Genomic DNA, 16,924 nt, shown 5'->3' with positions numbered 1-16,924 from the left:
GCAAGTCCGTGCCCTTACTGGCAGTGGAGCCTATGTCTTCGGAATTCTAGTGCACACTGAAGGCCAGCTGAGACACCCAGCCTCATGGACTAAACAACTACTGGATCTTGGACCTTCCATTGGTAGACAGTCACTGCTGGATTAGTGTCTAACAAATCCCACACAATTTTCACTCTGTAAGTTCTGTTCCTCCGGAGAACCCGGACTAATACACTCTAACTTTTTAATTTTTTTAAATATATATTTGGTATTAGACTTACATGTATGCCTGTGTGAGGGTGTCAGATCCTCTGGAACTGGAGTTATAGACAGTTGTGAGCTGCCATGTGGGTGCTAGGAATTGAACCTGGGTCCTCTGGAAGAGCATCCAGTGCTCTTACCCTCTGAGTCATTTCTCCAGCCCTCACTCTCCTACTGTTGATGGAGCTCAGGGAACACCACGTGACAACTATCACAGTCCTCAGCAGGAGCACACGGTGGTCAGCATCCCCCTCTGAAAATGGAAAGCTTTGCTGGCTGATGTGAAACCAACATAGCTGGGGGCTCGAAGGCAACAAGGCTCTATTCTCAAAGGTGACCCTGACCACGGTGTGCTCCTCAGCTGCTTAGTTAGGCTCACAAGCAAGCCTGGTCCATGGTGCACATATGTGCGCACAGGGAGGAGAAGGTGAGGGAAGTGGGCTGACTAGCTGAATTCTGGGACCTCTAAACACATGCTTCAAGACAAGACTCTCCTGTTAGTTAGCACACGTCACTACAACTCCCCTAAAAAAGGACAGATAAATGAGGTTCGGGTGTAATGCTAAATAAATTCTCCTTTCTGTTTAAATGGCTTATACGTTCTATAAACAGGAGTTTTTAAAAATCTAAGCAACAGGGCTGGAGAGATGGCTCAGCGGTTAAGAGCACCGAGTGCTCTTCCAGAGGTCCTGAGTTCAATTCCCAGCACCCACATGGTGGCTCACAACCATCTGTCATGGGGATCTGATGCCCTCTTCTGGTGTCTGAAGACAGTGACAATGTACCCACATACATGAAATAAATAAATCTTTAAAAAAAAAAAATCTAAGCAACATAACTGTCTTACGTGATTAAATCAAAAAGGATTAAATCATAGCAGGAAGGGAAAAGCTTTCCTCTTGATTTTTAAATACTCACCTGCTATCCTACCAGGATAAAATGTTCTAGGCAGAGAAGTTAACACAGACCTCCCAAAAGCTTTAGTAAGCTAAGTCCTAATTAGGCATTGACGTGGTCAGATAGGAAAGTTAGGACTGTGTGTTGAATGCTTTTATTAGAAATCATACAAACAGCAAAGGTGTTTGCTCTTCACCACCACAGGTCTTTTAACTGACAAAGTAATAAACCACAAATTGGAGAAAGCAGTCCTTGGTGGCTTCAATGGTTGACCAAGTGTGTTCCTTCATATTTACTGAGAGCACAGATTCCTTGCCCCTGGTTTTTGGGAACAGGATAAATAGCATTGCTGTGTTTAGCTCTTGAGACCTCTCTCTCTACTACATGTAAAATTTTACCTCAGACAAAAACCTAATGGAGAAAGGACTTTGTGTTCTAAGTTCCACTGATGGAGCGGCAGCATCTCTCACGTCTCACCTGTCTGCTGTTATAAGCCCAGGCAACCAGTAATGTGGAACAGAAACATTTGCTGTAAACGATACTGTGTCCACTAGAATAATCTGTTGCTTTGTGTTTCTGTAAACAACGACTTCTCAAGGTTGAGAATATGAAGGACAATGAGGAAATCATGTAGGGAGGGTGTGCCTGCCTGGAGCCCCTGGCAACATGACCATGGACATGGCTTTGCTTGGTGTAGCACTGCAGCCACGAACTGCCACACACGCTCTGGCTGGGAGAAGCAGCTACTCCAGGCTCAGGGTCTGGTCCTTGCCTGCTTTAAGGATGAGGAAAAACCCTCTGATGGTATAGTCCACCTCCCAGGAGCTGCAGCCCTTGGAGAATGTGGCCTTTGGCCACCAGAGTAACTTGTCCACCAAGCAGGTCCTTTAAGCGTTGATTGATCTAATTATAGCTGATACTAAATTCTCTCAAGTCTCAAAAACATTTTACTTCAGGACCCAGTGACAATTCGTACCAGAGCCAACTCTCTCCGACCTTTACTATTTTTTGAAAGCTAGCAAAAATAATAATGGCATGTTGCCTATTGGTTGAACGCAAAAAACTAGTATTTCCCCTTTGTTTTACACTCCTCCTTGCCTTCCTCTACACAACTCCCTCAACACCTGCAGACCAGCAATGAAATATTTTATGAAAGGTCCACATGTAAACTGGCATGAGTCCAACTTCTTAATTATTTTCCTGCCTCAATCCAAAAAGGGTGTAAGAAGCACACACTCACTCACCAGAGCTCTGTTTATAAATGAACAGGGCAGACGTGAATGTCATACATTTAAGCAGAAGGAAAAAAATGTTAAAAAAATTTTTTTTAAAGAAAAAAATTCTAGTTGGGGGTGCTGGTACACACCTTTTAATCCCAGCACTTGGGAGGCAGAGGTAGGCGGATCTGGTAGTTTGAGTCCAGCTTGGTCTACAGAGTGAGCTCCAGGACAGCAGGGCTACACAGAGAAACCCTTTAAAAGAGGGAGGGAGGCAGGGAGGGAGGGAGAGAAGAGAAATGTGAAAAAAGACAAGTCAAGAACTTCAAGCTGCAGTTTCTCTGAAGCCTTGCAAAGCCAGGGTCTATAGAGAAGACAGGGTAACAGAGAATGTGTGCATCTTCAGAGCTGAGCACTGTGGGAGCTCCTCTGTGTATGCACAGATGTCCATATGATCAGGGCAGGGTAGCCTTTCCTCCAGTTGGTGAAACAAGCTCTTCTCCCAGTCAACTTCCGGTTGGGCTCTTCTGTGAGAAAGCAGGTCTCACTCACCAGCAGCAGACTGAACAATGAGCATCTGGACTGAAGCTAGGAAGACCCTTCTACCTCTGGGAAGGAGCAGAGGCCCTCACAGAGTCCACCCTGCCCAGGTAAGGGCTTGTGGCCCATGTCTCCTACTTAGTAAGCCTATCTTTTCTTTTTTTTTTTTTTTTTTAAGCCTATCTTTTCTATACCCACGGCTCTGGCTTAGGCTGCCAGGAAGCCTCCCCTCAGTTGCTTCCTAGGTGTTGCTAGGCTTCTGTCACTTGTCACTGGGCACCTTTATTTGAGAGCCCTGTTTCCATGAGGGAGTTACCCACAAAGTTATGTGTAAACTTCAGGCATAGAATAAACTATTAAAGCTTGATGCTTGAAAATACAACTTTGAACTTGGTAGATCATTATAAAAGTCTGTTTCTGCTTTAAACTTAACTGCGTTTCATTGTCATCTCATATGACTGACCATTACAACTATTCAGGGAGGACGACAACAACAACAACAACGACGACGACGACTTTTGAGACTGGGTTCTACTATTAAGTCCTGACTGGAACTTGTTATATAGAGCATGCTGGCCTTGAACTCACAGAGATCTACCTGACTCTGACTCCAACACAGTGCTGGGATTAAAAGCATCTACCGCCATTCCTGGCCAGAACTTATTTTTGCACACAAGTATCAGAAATCTTGGTCATCCTACAGCATGGGTTATGTCGACATCAGTGTCATGTGACAATATACCAACACTGAATGTAAAAACAGCAAAGCTTCAAAGAGGCCACGATCAAGTCCTTGTGCCTCTGGCACACTTGTAGCAGCTACCTGCAGGTATCTACTGAGAGTCCGCATCTATGCACACTCCGCTCCACAGGCTCACCTGTCACAGCCTGTGGTGGTTTCTGAGTCTGGAAAGGACTGAAGAATTAGTACTTAGCATTTAGATCTGCAAATGGTAAAGAAGTACCCAATAAATACTATAATACTGTTGGCCTAACAGGGAATGATGTTAGAACTCTGATAAGAAGTGGGGAGGGTGGCAGAAGGCAGAGGAGAAAAAAGAAGAGGAATTCAATTTCGATGCAAGCAGGAAACTTATGATCCTTGTGGAATACACTGAAATGTACTAACAGAATTGGACCCACGTTTGCTTTTAGCAAAGCATTTGAAACGTGAGAAGAAGCTCCTACATAGTCAACTCTAAGAGGACAGCAAAAGCCTAAATCACAGGGTGCTGCATACAAGTCACAGGGAGCACACAGGACTGCACGGCGTGGCAGACTGGAGTCAACAGCAGAGAGGGAAAGAGCTGCTTCACTAGACACCTCTGCCTCCGAAGCAGCACCACCCAGGTACCTTTTCCTTGTGCGGATGCCTGTTACAGGCAAGCTGACGCAATGTGACGAGGAGGAACCTTTATATAGGAGTCCCAAGTGCCAGGGCTGTAAGTGACTTGGCATGTCTGGAAGGGCAGTCTAACCTGGCTCTGTCAAAGCTGCTTAGACATCTGTGGTTATTCTACAACACTGTCCTTCCCGCAGTGCCCACTGTGGACTAATATTTGAGTCGGAAAGATGGATTCTGGAGAGCAGACCTCTCCTTTTAAACGAGGCGTGTAGTGCTAGAGGTGCACTGTCAGTCACATATGGCAGCTCTGACACTCCACAGGCTCGCTTCAACTCCGCTGACAGACACATCACAGCTCCAAGAGGGAGTGACGGGCACAGGCACAGGAGTATCTGAACAGAAACATGGAGGGCAGCCCTTCACATGGCCCTCCAGGGAAAACAAAGCACTGTCATCACTCTGAGGCCACGCAGACACAGCTGTGGTGGCAGGAAAACTGAGACTGCACGTGAGGAATATGGCAGCTTTCGGAGGGCTGCCAGGTCAGTGAGGGGAAAGGAACATCCAGTGGGCAGCACTGCCAGACGCTGGCGGGAGACAAGAGGCGGCGTAAAATATTTCTCATTTACTCTCAATATAGACTGATTTAATTTTCAAGCTTTTTTTTTTATCCATAAAGAGTTATATTCTACACTGTGTGTGTGTGTGTGTGTGTGTTTTCTATGGTGATCATGCAAGTATCTGGAGATGCTTCCTGCCCAGTCTGTGCATATGTGTGAACCTACTTTTCTTTTCTTTTCTTTTTTCTTTTCTTTTCTTTTTTTCGGAGCTGGGGATTGAACCCAGGGCCTTGCACTTGCTAGGCAAGTGCTCTACCACTGAGCTAAATCCCCAACCCCGTGAACCTACTTTTCAAGATGGAGTCCCACTATGGTGCACGGTCTAGCCTCAAACTCTAGGTAGGACACAAAAGATCCTCTCACCTCAGCCTGAGTAGAGGGGGCCATGGAAAGAAAGTCTCAGGATTTAGGAACAGTGCAATAGCCAAGCACCTGCCTAGCAAGTTCAAGGTGGTCCTGGTCCTAACCCTAACATCAAACAAGTCCCACTCTTCATGGTTCTTACCTGGTTGGAGTTTGCTGGGATGTTGCTGTGCCCCAGCTCCAGGGAGGGGAGGAGGGCTGGCCCCTGCAGGTCCAGCAGCCTGTGCTGGGCTCACACTGGTCAGACTCCCTGTGGGCAATGGCTGGCCTCTCTTTAACAGCTGCTTCTGTTCTTGCTGGCGAAAGCGTGGAGGCACCTCCCGAGGCAGGTAACGGGATGCAGCTGGCTGCTGGCCACAGGCAGATGCACGTTTGCCATTGCTGCCGCTAGAAATAGTGCTGGTGGAAGTACTGGGACTGGTACCCGCAGGTTGGGGCTGGCTTGAACAGGTCTTAGTAAGTTCTGGCACTGAAAAGATCCAAAAGGAAAAATGACCCAAAGCTTCAGTAACCCCTTAAACGCCAATAAGACATGCACAGCACCTGAGAGGGCACTGCTTGTGTAGTTCACGTGTACATGAGTGAGTGGAGGCATGACCTTGTATGTGGCTTCTACAGAAACCACCGACCTCCGCACACTGGGTTGCACAACAGCAGTGATCATTTATGGAGACCTTACCTCCAACACTGCTGTGCTGTCACAGACGTGTGCTTTACAATCACTAACAAGTGTGTCAGTGAGACAGACAATTTGTGTCAGGCACAAAAGATCCGACCCTTAATAATACTCAGACTTATCTTCATTCTGAGTGTGAGCCGATATCCAAACAAAGAGGGAAAGCGTCTACCTAGTTAACCTGTCAACTCCTTTCCTTTTATGGCTGAATAAAAGCTTTATACAGATGAGTTGAGAAACAATTCCAGGTATCTTATTTTATGTTCTGGAGTGTTCTGTCTGCATGTGCATGCCTGGTACCCATGGAGGCCAGAAGAGGCTATCAGATTCCTGGAACTAGAGTTACAGATGGTTATGTGCTGCTATGTGGGTGTTGGGAACAGAACCTGGGTCCTTTGGATGAAGAGCCAGTGTGGTCGACTGTTCTCTCCAGCCATTTCGGGTATCTCTCTTAGGTACAAGCAAACCCCTTCCAAGTTACAACTATTATAAGACAACACTAGGGTCTATAAGCTATTTCTCCTTTCCTTTTATTGACAAATCCAATTAGCCCAGTCTTGATCTTCCAGCATAGACTCTATTGTGTATTAGGTAACACTACACTGTCAATGCCCTCAGGGCCTTTCTATCTTTCTATCACACATGCCTGTCAAGAACAGCACATAAGGGGGTTGGGGATTTAGCTCAGTGGTAGAGCGCTTGCCTAGCAAACGCAAGGCCCTGGGTTCGGTCCCCAGCTCTGAAAAAAAAGAAAAAAGAAAAAAAAAGTGTTAAGAACAGCACATAATCCTGCCTCTCAGCGTGCCCATTCTAGAGCACCCTATGTGTTCCTATGTCCGTCTAAAGGCCTTTCACTCCCAAGCCTCTACTGCGTTACCACCCTATCTTTGCCTCTCATTCCCAGAAGATAAATTTGACTTAACTCTGCAGAAAAGGTAAGAGCAATCACCACACTATTCCCTGTGCCACACACCTGTTAACACTCATCTAAGCCTAGGACTGTGGCCGCGCCGGGTGGTGTGCCACACTTCTCAAACACTAGTGTCGCACAGGGCACTGCTTTGTGCTTTGCTTTCTTCTCTCCTCTCGGCGTGTGTGTGCCTGGCAGGTCTCAGGGAAGGAAGAGCGGTGACGGTGCCTTCATGGGTTGTGCTTTTCCACCCGTGACTCCAGAGCAGAGACAGGGACCCAAACACTGGGACAGACTCCATTTGTTCAGAGAAAGGAATGTAACAGCCACGTCCCAGCCTTAGGTAACACCTGCTGGTCCCCGTCCTCCTCTTCTGTTTGTGCTGTTTGCGTTTGCCTATAAGGCACACTGTGCAAGGTGATGATGACTTCCTGAGCGCAAATCCAATGCCACAGTCTAGCCCAAAGACCTCACCTGTGGTCACCACTGAGAGTCCCTCTTGCCTTCCTAGTCTTCTTTCCTTCTGTCTAAGCCACAAAAATGACTAAGTAAATGACAACACAGCCACAGATCTCAAAAGATTAAAAGAGACAGGAAGGCAGTCCATCACATAAAGGTATTTGCCACATAAACCCGGAGATCTGAGTTCAATCCCTGGAGCCCGATGTAAAAGTACAAGGAGAGAACTGACCCCACACATTGATGCACTCCTCTCCGACCTTGGTGTGTGGCTGTGGAATGCACACCCTCCTGTCCTATGCAGTATCACCTAACTAACTAAACAAAAGGACAGATACAGGACTATTTTTTGTTGTTGTTGCTAAATCCATTACAGAAAAAGAAATTCACGGGGCTGGAGAGATGGCTCAGCGATTAGGAGCACCCGACTACTCTTCCAGAGGTTCTGAGTTCAATTCCCAGCCACCCACCACATGGTGGCTCACAACCACTGTAATGGGATCTGATGCCCTCTGCTGGTGTGTCTGAAGACAGCGACACTGCACTCACATACATAAAATAAATAAATCTAAAAAGAAAAAAGGAAAAAAAAAAAAAGAAATTCACATTAAGTAAGCAATTGCTGTAAGTCACTTACTTTGTTTTTCCATCTAAGCCACCAAAGTCTAAGACATACGAACACAGTATTCAGTTCCTTGTCCCATGTTGCTTGTCTGGCAAATTAGGCGAGTCTGATGTCCAGGGAACCTCCCTTTCCCCTTGTTAACTGCTGCCAGGAGAGAACAAAGACTGACAGAAATTCAGAAAAATGCTCCTCATGATTTTAAAGGATGGAAGAAAGCAAAGAATGCATGACAGAGACCAGCTATGGGCTCCCCGGTCTACACTCGCTATCATCCAGCCCGTTACAGGAGAAGTTTGCTGTTTACTGTACAGGAACAGAAGCTGTTTGTGCTGTCAGACTACTGGACACACAAGTCCCCTAGGAAAAGACCGCAGCTGTCCGGTATCCTCGTGTCTCCGATGCATATTACTGCACAGCATGCAGACAATTTTGAACAAATATGACTGCCACCCCCCACCTGTTCCTTGCTGTGAAGCTCGTGTTCATCATCCCAGAATGGCACAGGGAAACACCACGCTCAGAGACAGGTCCTTCTCTCCATCCCACTCAGCAGGCTGGTCGGTGGCAGCTGCCTATCTCCTACTGCTCTTTGGATCCTTCATACCAACGGACTCCAAATTCTTGTTCTCAGTCATGCTCTGGGTTATTCAAGAGTGGGCACCCGCACTCAGGTAGCCTCATCTTTGAAGCAATCACAGCCCCAGTGTTGCCGCTAGCCCTGGGCACAGGCTTTACCTTCAGCTATCAGCTGGGTAGGGCCACTTGGAAGTCATTTCCCTTCCAAATGAAAACAGCCAAGAGTGGAGCAACAAGGCCCTGGGGATAAGCCACGAGTCTCTTTCTAGGACAGTAAGAAGGCACAACCCATGATTTCTTACCCAACTGAATCAACAACTGGGAAAACAAAACTTGTAACCACGTGAGGCCACCAAGATGTGCTGTGAGTGTGAGGCAGACAGTCCCTGTGACCAATCGTGGTGGCATGAACCTGCCATCTGAGCGCCTGGACAGTGAAGGCAGAATAAGGGAGTTCAAAGCAATCTCAGCTACACACCAAGCTTAACGGCTAGCGCAAGCTACACGAGACGACGTCTCAAACAAAACAAAACATGAAGCCACACACCTGGGCTCAAGGGGTCCTCTGCTTCAGTCATCTGTACAGACATAGGCAGATGTCATCATCATAACTGGAATTTCTTCTCTGCTGTCTCCCCTTCCCTCCTCCTCCTGCCTTGTCATCTCTCTTGTCCTGTTCTCTCCCTTCTGAGGATCACATCTAGGGCCTCCCATGCTCTAAACACACACATTCTATCACTGAGGTACACACAGCGCTTTGCACTATGATTCTGCTGGATAGACTGTTCCAGAAAATGTTAGTATCTCTCCTTAAGAAGAAAAGTTTGAGCTAATTTCTCAGAAATATATTACATTTAAAAATTTGCTCTCTCGAAGCTAGAGAGATGGCTCAGCGGTTAAGATCCAGAGGACCTGGGTTCAATTTTCAGCATCCACATGGTAGCTCACAACTGCCTACTGTAACTCAGGTTCCAGGAGATCTGACATCCCCACACAGAGATACATGCATTCAAAACACCAATGCAAATAAAATATAAACAAATTATACATGCACGCGCGCGCGCACGCACACACACACACACACACACACACACACACACGGGGGCGGGGGGGGGGCAATCTGAGCACATAAAATAAAAAGAAATATATTTTGGTTGAAGCTGAAGCAGAGTAGGAGCCCAGCAGTCGTGAGAGGTCACAGGCTGTTTCAGGTGGCAGGTCTCACAGCTCTGTGCTCCACACTGATGTGCTCCACACTGATGTACACTAATGGAGACTGGGGTCCTACAGAGTAGAAGGAACAGGCTCAGTTCCTGGTCTACATTGTCTCTTTCCTCAGACTGCTGCCTGCTACAGAAGAGCTAACACCCTGGGCTGGTGCTGGTCCTTGGGACTCAGAAAAAGAAGAGATGGCTGAGTGAGCAAAGCAGTGCGGCAGCCCACCCGCAACCCTGAGCAGTGCAGCAGCCCACCCGCAACCCTGAGCAGGGCCAGCCCACCCGCAACCCTGAGCGAGGCCAGCCCACCCGCAACCCTGAGCAGTGCAGCAGCCCACCCGCAACCCTGAGCAGGGCCAGCCCACCCGCAACCCTGAGCGAGGCCAGCCCACCCGCAACCCTGAGCAGTGCAGCAGCCCACCCGCAACCCTGAGCAGTGCGGCAGCCCACCCGCAACCCTGAGCAGTGCGGCAACCCACCTGCAACCCTGAGCGGGGCCAGCCCACCCGCAACCCTGAACGGGGCGAGCTGCTCTGCCGGCCTCTGTGCATGAAGCGCTGATAAAGCTTCTGACTAAAGTCAGTATTTTTGGCCCTCTGCTTTTTCAGAACTAAATTTCTGATTCTGTTCCTGCCCTAAGACACAGGGTATTGAGACCACTCTGCCATCCTCTTCTTCTGACAAATGCATCTAGGGCCACACTACAAAAGACCAAAACTCTTAAGAATCACTGCCTAATGCACATTTCATGTTGTTCTGAAGTGAGGGCGACACCTGCTGGCAAAGACAGTCATCTAAGGAAGTGAGTCTCTGAAGGCTCGCTCTCTCCAGAAGTCAGGACTTCAGCAGCACCAAGTCCTCGACCAAGCAGGCTCCAGATGTCGGATGTCAGTTGGGAAACTTTCCAAGCTTTTGAACTCAGCATCTCTAAAGAGCCTCCAGTCCCGGGCTTCTCAGCTTTGGTCCTGCCCTCGCAGAGCCTCTATAGCCAGCCACAGCCATCACCACGCTCTTGCTCCTGGCCACCCTCTGCTGACTTGCAGCCTTGCTTCCAGTTTCCTGGAACTGCTCTGGCCTCAGAGACAGGATGACCCTGGCTGCCTACCCGCTCCTTCTCCAGCTCTGCTATAGACATACTCAAAGTGGTGTGCAGGGTCAAACTACCCCCACTGCTTACGACACAAATCTTAGTAACTCAATCACCTCTCCATGCCTTTCTCTGCCTTATGGTCTTCTGAGGAAGAAGGTGCTCATTCGCTCAACAGCCATATGAATTTATTTATTCAGTTGTTGGCCTGGGGCTGTAGGGAGGATGGCAGCTAGGGGCCACCTATGTGATCTAGTGGGCCTGAGAACTGACATTTGCAGCTATGTTCTGTACCAAGGCATCACACCAGTGACTCTGAAAGGAATTAAAATTAAATTAAGTGCTACTTGCAATTAGTGCCCTAAATAACAAAGTTAAATGTAAAGTTATTTCAATAGTGGCTACTGACAACAAGAATAACTTCATTTAAGGGAAGACCAGGTTGAAAGCTGTGCTATCTCAAGCTGAGTGAGCAGCACTAATGCCCGCTGACCTTTCTGAACGCCTCCATGTCAGTTTCTACCATGGCAACACCCTGGGCAGACGACCAAGGATGCATAAAGCTCACGGCTGCTCTCCTGCTCTCCTTTGCTCAGTCTGTCTGCCGCCTTCAGTGTGCAAGCTCGGAGGCAGACCAGGCTCCCTGCACCTCAGGAGGAGGCTTGAGTATGCTTTGGTCTCAGGTGCTCAGACCACTATGCTGAACACAGCTCCCACAGGGCTATGTGCATCAGGTTTACCATGCTAGTAAGTGTGAGGGGAGCTAGTCTAGGTCTACTTCCCAGCAAATGTACAATGTGCAAACTGCCAGAAGAGGGAGCCCATGTCAAATCACCCGATCAGTGAGGGAAGCGGGTGAGAGAAGGAAAAGGGCCCACAACAGCAGACTTACAAAGGTCACCTCTGGCAGGCTAGCACCCTGTAGCCTTCATCACACACTCCCCGCTGCCAGCTCCCCAAGTGCTGCACCCATCTTCTGTTTAGCTCTGGAAAATGTCCCACCTCCCAACCTCAAGCCCAGCAAAGCCTGTTCCCTCTGTGGGGGTCTAAGTCTTCACCTGTCTCTCATCCAGGCTTATGAAATTCTGGTCACCTCTCAGATCTCAGTCCAGCACTACTCACAGATCCCTTGCCTACTTCAGTTTCCCCCGCCCTCTATCCTCACCCAACCAAGTCCCTGTGCTGTCCAGCGCCACAGCAGTTCCCACAGGCACGCGGAGTAGATGGTTGTGATCTACATCCATCCTCCGTAAGACAAGAACAAAGTGTTTTTCTATCTCTCTTCCACGGGACTGGGTTTCTCTATGTAGTTGTGGCTGACCTAAAACTCATTATGTGGACCAGGCTTGGCCCTGAAGTACAGAGATCTACCTGCCTCTATCCCAAAGCTAGGATTAAATATGTGTGCCACCGTGCCCTACTCTCGTTTATTTTTAAAAGCAAATAATCTTCTAGTCCTTAAAAGGACAGAGATGGTTGGGGATTTAGCTCAGTGGTAGAGTGTTTGCCTAGCAAGCACAAGGCCCTGGGTTCCATCCTCAGCTCCGAGAAGAAAAAAAAAAAAAAAAAAAAAAGGACAGAGATACTCAATGAAAAGATGACTAACCGTCAATCGTTTCAGGTAGAAAATTTGATGTAAGTAAATCACGTAAGAAACTGATTGCACTTCCTTGCTTATGTACCCAAGTCTCTGTGAGAGCATCATCGAGAACAAGAGCTCACCCAGAGCACCCGACAGGTCTCTGTTCCTGTTAAGTCAGTGAGTGAGCTCACTAGTAAACTCCAGTAGCAGAGTGTGAGTAATGCAGCTCGAACTATGTAGGAACATCGAGTCACACATGGTCTCGAAGAGGACAGTGACACAGACGTCAGGCTACCTTCTGTGCAGCCTACGAGGATAGCTGAGCATCACAAGTAGCAGTGTGAGGACAGGCGGCTGATGGGAACAGACACATCTCAAACAGATCCACAGATGGCAAGTAGGGCCCTGAGAATAACGCTGCACACTGTGCTCGCCAACCCGACGCAGGCTGAAGCCAGCCCAGAGGAGGGACCCTCTATAGAGAAAACAACCTCATATCAGGCTGTCGGCGAGACTGTAGAGCATGCTCTTCCATAGTGACTGAGGAGGGCGGGCGGGCTCAGGCCATTGTGGGTGGAGTATCCCCTGGGTTGGTGATTCAGGCTTCTGTATGAAAGCAGTCTGAGCAAGTCATGGGGAACAAGCCAGTAAGCAGCACCCCTCCATTGTCTCTGCCTCAGGTCCTGTGTCTAGGTTCCTGTCCTGTTTGAGTTCTTGTCCTGACTTCCTTCGATGATGAACAACCATATGAAAGTGTAAGCCGGATAAACCTTTCCTCTCCATCTTACTTTTTTTTTAAAAAAAAGATTTATTTTTTTTATTTTTATTTTTTTATTTTTGGTTCTTTTTCTCGGAGCTGGGGACCGAACCCAGGGCCTTGTGCTTCCTAGGCAAGCGCTCTACCACTGAGCTAAATCCCCAACCCCAAAAAGATTTATTTATTATATATGAGTACACTGTCGCTGTCTTCAGACACACCAGAAGAGGGCATCGATCTCATTACAGACGGTTGTGAGCCACCATGTGGTTGCTGGGAATTGAACTCAGGACCTCTGGAAGAGCAGTCAGTGCTCTTTAACCGCTGAGCCATCTCTCCGGTCCTCCATCTTACTTTTTGGCCATGGTGTTTCATCAAAGCAAACACCATTAACTATTAGTAATCATAACAAGGCCAAATAAAACACATACTGGTGGAAGGCAGAACTGTGAAACAGTATAATCACTTTGGAAATCATTTTGCAGCTTCTTGAGAAAATTATTATAGCTATTCTCTTCCATGTATTTGCTCAGGAAAATCCAGGTATATAGCATTCTAAGACAAGGACACGAATGCTCAGAAAAGCTGAAGAACAGAAAAACCAAACGCCCAGGCACGGGTGTATGGATGTGCGAGCTCATGGTATGCATGCACAATGGCACAGTACCCAGCAAGAAAAGGGGGAGGAACCAGGGGCACATGTGTGCATGAATTCCCAGGTATTCTGCTCAGCAAGACAATGACATATTAGCCCATTCATTACCCATTATGAAAGAGAGTGAATTCCACGGCAGAAAAAGGCCAGTGTTTGCTCAGGGCAGATGGCCAAGGAGGAGGTAAAAGAAATGGGAGTGGAGAGGATCAGAGAAACTCTTGGGGGTTGCTTGGTGTCACTTTGATGGTGGTAATGGTTTCACAAGGGCACACATTCCAACATGTGGCAAATTGTTCTCCTTTAATATGTGCAATTACTGCATTTCAATTATAACTCAATAAAGCTACTGTGTGCACACACACACAGCCAAAGCTTGTGTGAGCTGGGAGTACATGTGACCTGTGAGTCTGAAACTTAACCCCACCTCCATTCTTTCACACTGAAAGAATATGGTTTCACACGGTTTGCACTGACTTCAATAAAGGTTTTCTGAGAACTAACAATTACAAAGTGAGCACAGTCAGCCCCACACTCAGCCCACTGAGACCCTAACTCAGTAATCTCCTGAGAAGAGCCACAACCAAACATCAAAGCATTTGCTATTTCATGAACATAATCATTTATGAGTAGTGCCACGTGACTGTGGCTAATTTTGCCCTCTACCTCCCAATTCAACCCATGAAAAAGTCTCAGAAAACATGATACAAAATTGGGGCTCACAAAGTTCACAGATAAAACTATTCTTACTTTCCATACCCAAATTAAGGGCAGGGCCCTAAATAAAGCGACTGCTGCTATCTGAACACCAGTTCCTGAACAAGGCTGGAGTAGCATATAAGGCAGCACATCTTACAACAGGACGCTATCCACCCATCCTTGCTCCTGCCATGAGACACTGAGGGTCTCACTGGGGCAAGGGCTTGGTGTTCAGCTGCCCTTCTTCAGTCACCAATGCAAAGAGAATGTCCAGGCTGACCCTGTCTGTGAACAGACTGGCAGGAAGGCTTTATAAATGGCTTAGTGCTTAGGTTGGAGGAAGCATAAGCTGTGGAAAGCAGTGGACGATATGTATTTACATTAATATATAATGAGATATACAGGATGGCTAATAAACAGTAACTGGGAAATAAGAAAGTTCTCTCAGGATTGTGGGGTGGGGGTGCGTGCGCACGCCTGTGCACACCTTGGACAAGGTCTCCATTCTGTAGCCAAGGCTAACCTTGAACTCATGACCCTTCTTCAGTTTTTGACTCCCAAAAATTTTCAACAAAGTGTTTTGTTTTGCTTTTGTAACAAAGGCATTAATGTTGAGCTTCCTGTAGCAACAGAGATAGTGAAGGCCCAGAGAGAGAGAGATCCTGGTGAAAGACAAGAGTGAACCCACCAGTTGCAAATGAGCTGCAGAGAGGAACAGCAGTGTGTGTCTCCTGTCTACAAAGAAAACAGGGCTCCCGACAGCACAACCTGAGGGCAGGATGATCTACACTCGTGTACTCATCAGCAAACAAGAATGAGGCTTCCACAAAGTAATTACTGGCCAGGACTTGAAAAGGTGCTGGAGAAATGGCTTAGTGGTTAAAGGGCACTGGCTGCTTTCACACGAGGCAGCTCACAACCGTCTACCATCCATACACACACACACACACACACACACACACACACACACACACACACACACATATACACACATTATATATATACAGCCTCTGTAGATATATACACAGCCTCTGCAGATATATATACAGGCACAATGCTCAAACACATAAAATAAAAAAACATATTTTTAAAATATTTGTTTTGTCTATACAAGTATACTGTAGCTGTCGGACACACCAGAAGAGGGCATCAGATCCCATTACAGATGGTTGTGAGCCACCGTGTGGGTGCTGGGAATTGAACTCAGGACTTCTGGAAGAGCAGGCAGTGCTCCTAAACCCTGAGCCACCTCTCCAGCCTCTCCCCACTCCCCCACACACCCACCGGAAAATGATTGTTTTTTTTTTTTTTTTTAAAAAGAAGAGATAGCCAGAGACAATCTCTACTTTAATTATGATTTTGAAAAAGAGAATTTCTAGAAAACCCAATTTCAAATTTATAAGGGAGAGAAGTGGTATCAGACTGACATGTGGGGAGGGACTCCTAAGGCCCACCCCTGCCAGGAATGGTGCTGTCCTTCCTGATACCAAGTGCCCCACTGGCTGTAGACATGGAGAAGGGGGCAAGGGTCCACTGTATCATGTCCCACAAATCCTCCATGCTTGGTAGTGAACTCTGTAGCTATAGATTCCTTCCTATCCCCTATAACAACACAGCAACAAGGGGACTCATTAATGCTAAGGCCTAGAACAAGCACGGAGGCAGTGAGGGTCCTGGGGAGAGGTGGGAACAGGCAGGTGTGGTCCCTGCACTACCTGCTGTCAGGCCAGGCCATGGCAGCGAAGCAAACACCACAGCGAGGGCAGCTCATAAATGCAAACCTGCCTCAGCCGCTGTGTAGCGCATCTCACCACACCAGTGTCTGTCTGACACCAGCACCAGGCATGAGTGCGCCTCGCAGCAGCTGATTCTGGTGGGGCTGAGCAGTGACAGGATCTGAGAAAAATCAAAACCTGACATCGCTAATATTCCCTAGAGAACAAACTGGGCCAGAGAGGCAGCATGGTGCTTAAGAACACTTGCTGCTCTTTCAGAGGACCTAGGTCAGTTCCCAGCACTTACAGGTCAGCTCAAACCGCCCTGCAATTCCAATGGCTCCAGCACCCTCTGTTGGCCTCGAAGAATGCCAGGCACACATGTGGTGCACATACAAACATGCAGGCAACATGCTCATACATATAAAGTAGAAATAATTAGCTAAAGTAGAAAATTATGTACAAGACTTTAGAGCCTTTATAATTCTACGACACAAACAACTGTGTTTAGGACAAATCCAAAGGCCACATACAGCTACCAACAAACTGTTCCCCCAAAAAAATCAGCAACTCAGGGGAGATACAAGAAGCTGGCAGTCAGTAATCCCCAGTACAAACACTCATCAGCATAGTAACAGAAACCAGTAATTCCACAAGGGGCAGGAGATGGATTTCAGTCACCACACAGTTGTGAGCAGTCACAGCCTGAGAAGTAAAGAATCATAAATGACAATGAAACAGGTTGTG

General features: G+C 47.5%; 1 protein-coding gene across 13 annotated transcripts in view; it reads right to left on the bottom strand.

Moving 5' to 3' along the window:
- Tnrc6c (trinucleotide repeat containing adaptor 6C) overlaps positions 1-16,924 on the bottom strand; it is a 110,749-nt gene that overhangs the window by 46,419 nt on the left and 47,406 nt on the right. For 9 of the 13 annotated variants that reach the window (XM_063269255.1, XM_063269256.1, XM_039087487.2 and 6 more), the window contains one exon: positions 5,365-5,691. The exons of the other annotated variants lie outside the window; for them this stretch is intronic. In XM_063269255.1, coding sequence (XP_063125325.1) covers positions 5,365-5,691 — 327 coding nt within the window. The remainder of the gene's footprint in view (positions 1-5,364; positions 5,692-16,924) is intronic. 13 annotated transcript variants of the gene reach the window in all.

This window comes from Rattus norvegicus, chromosome 10 (assembly GCF_036323735.1).
Source record: "Rattus norvegicus strain BN/NHsdMcwi chromosome 10, GRCr8, whole genome shotgun sequence".
NCBI lineage: Eukaryota > Metazoa > Chordata > Mammalia > Rodentia > Muridae > Rattus > Rattus norvegicus.
This window is presented reverse-complemented; position numbering and strand designations above follow the sequence as displayed.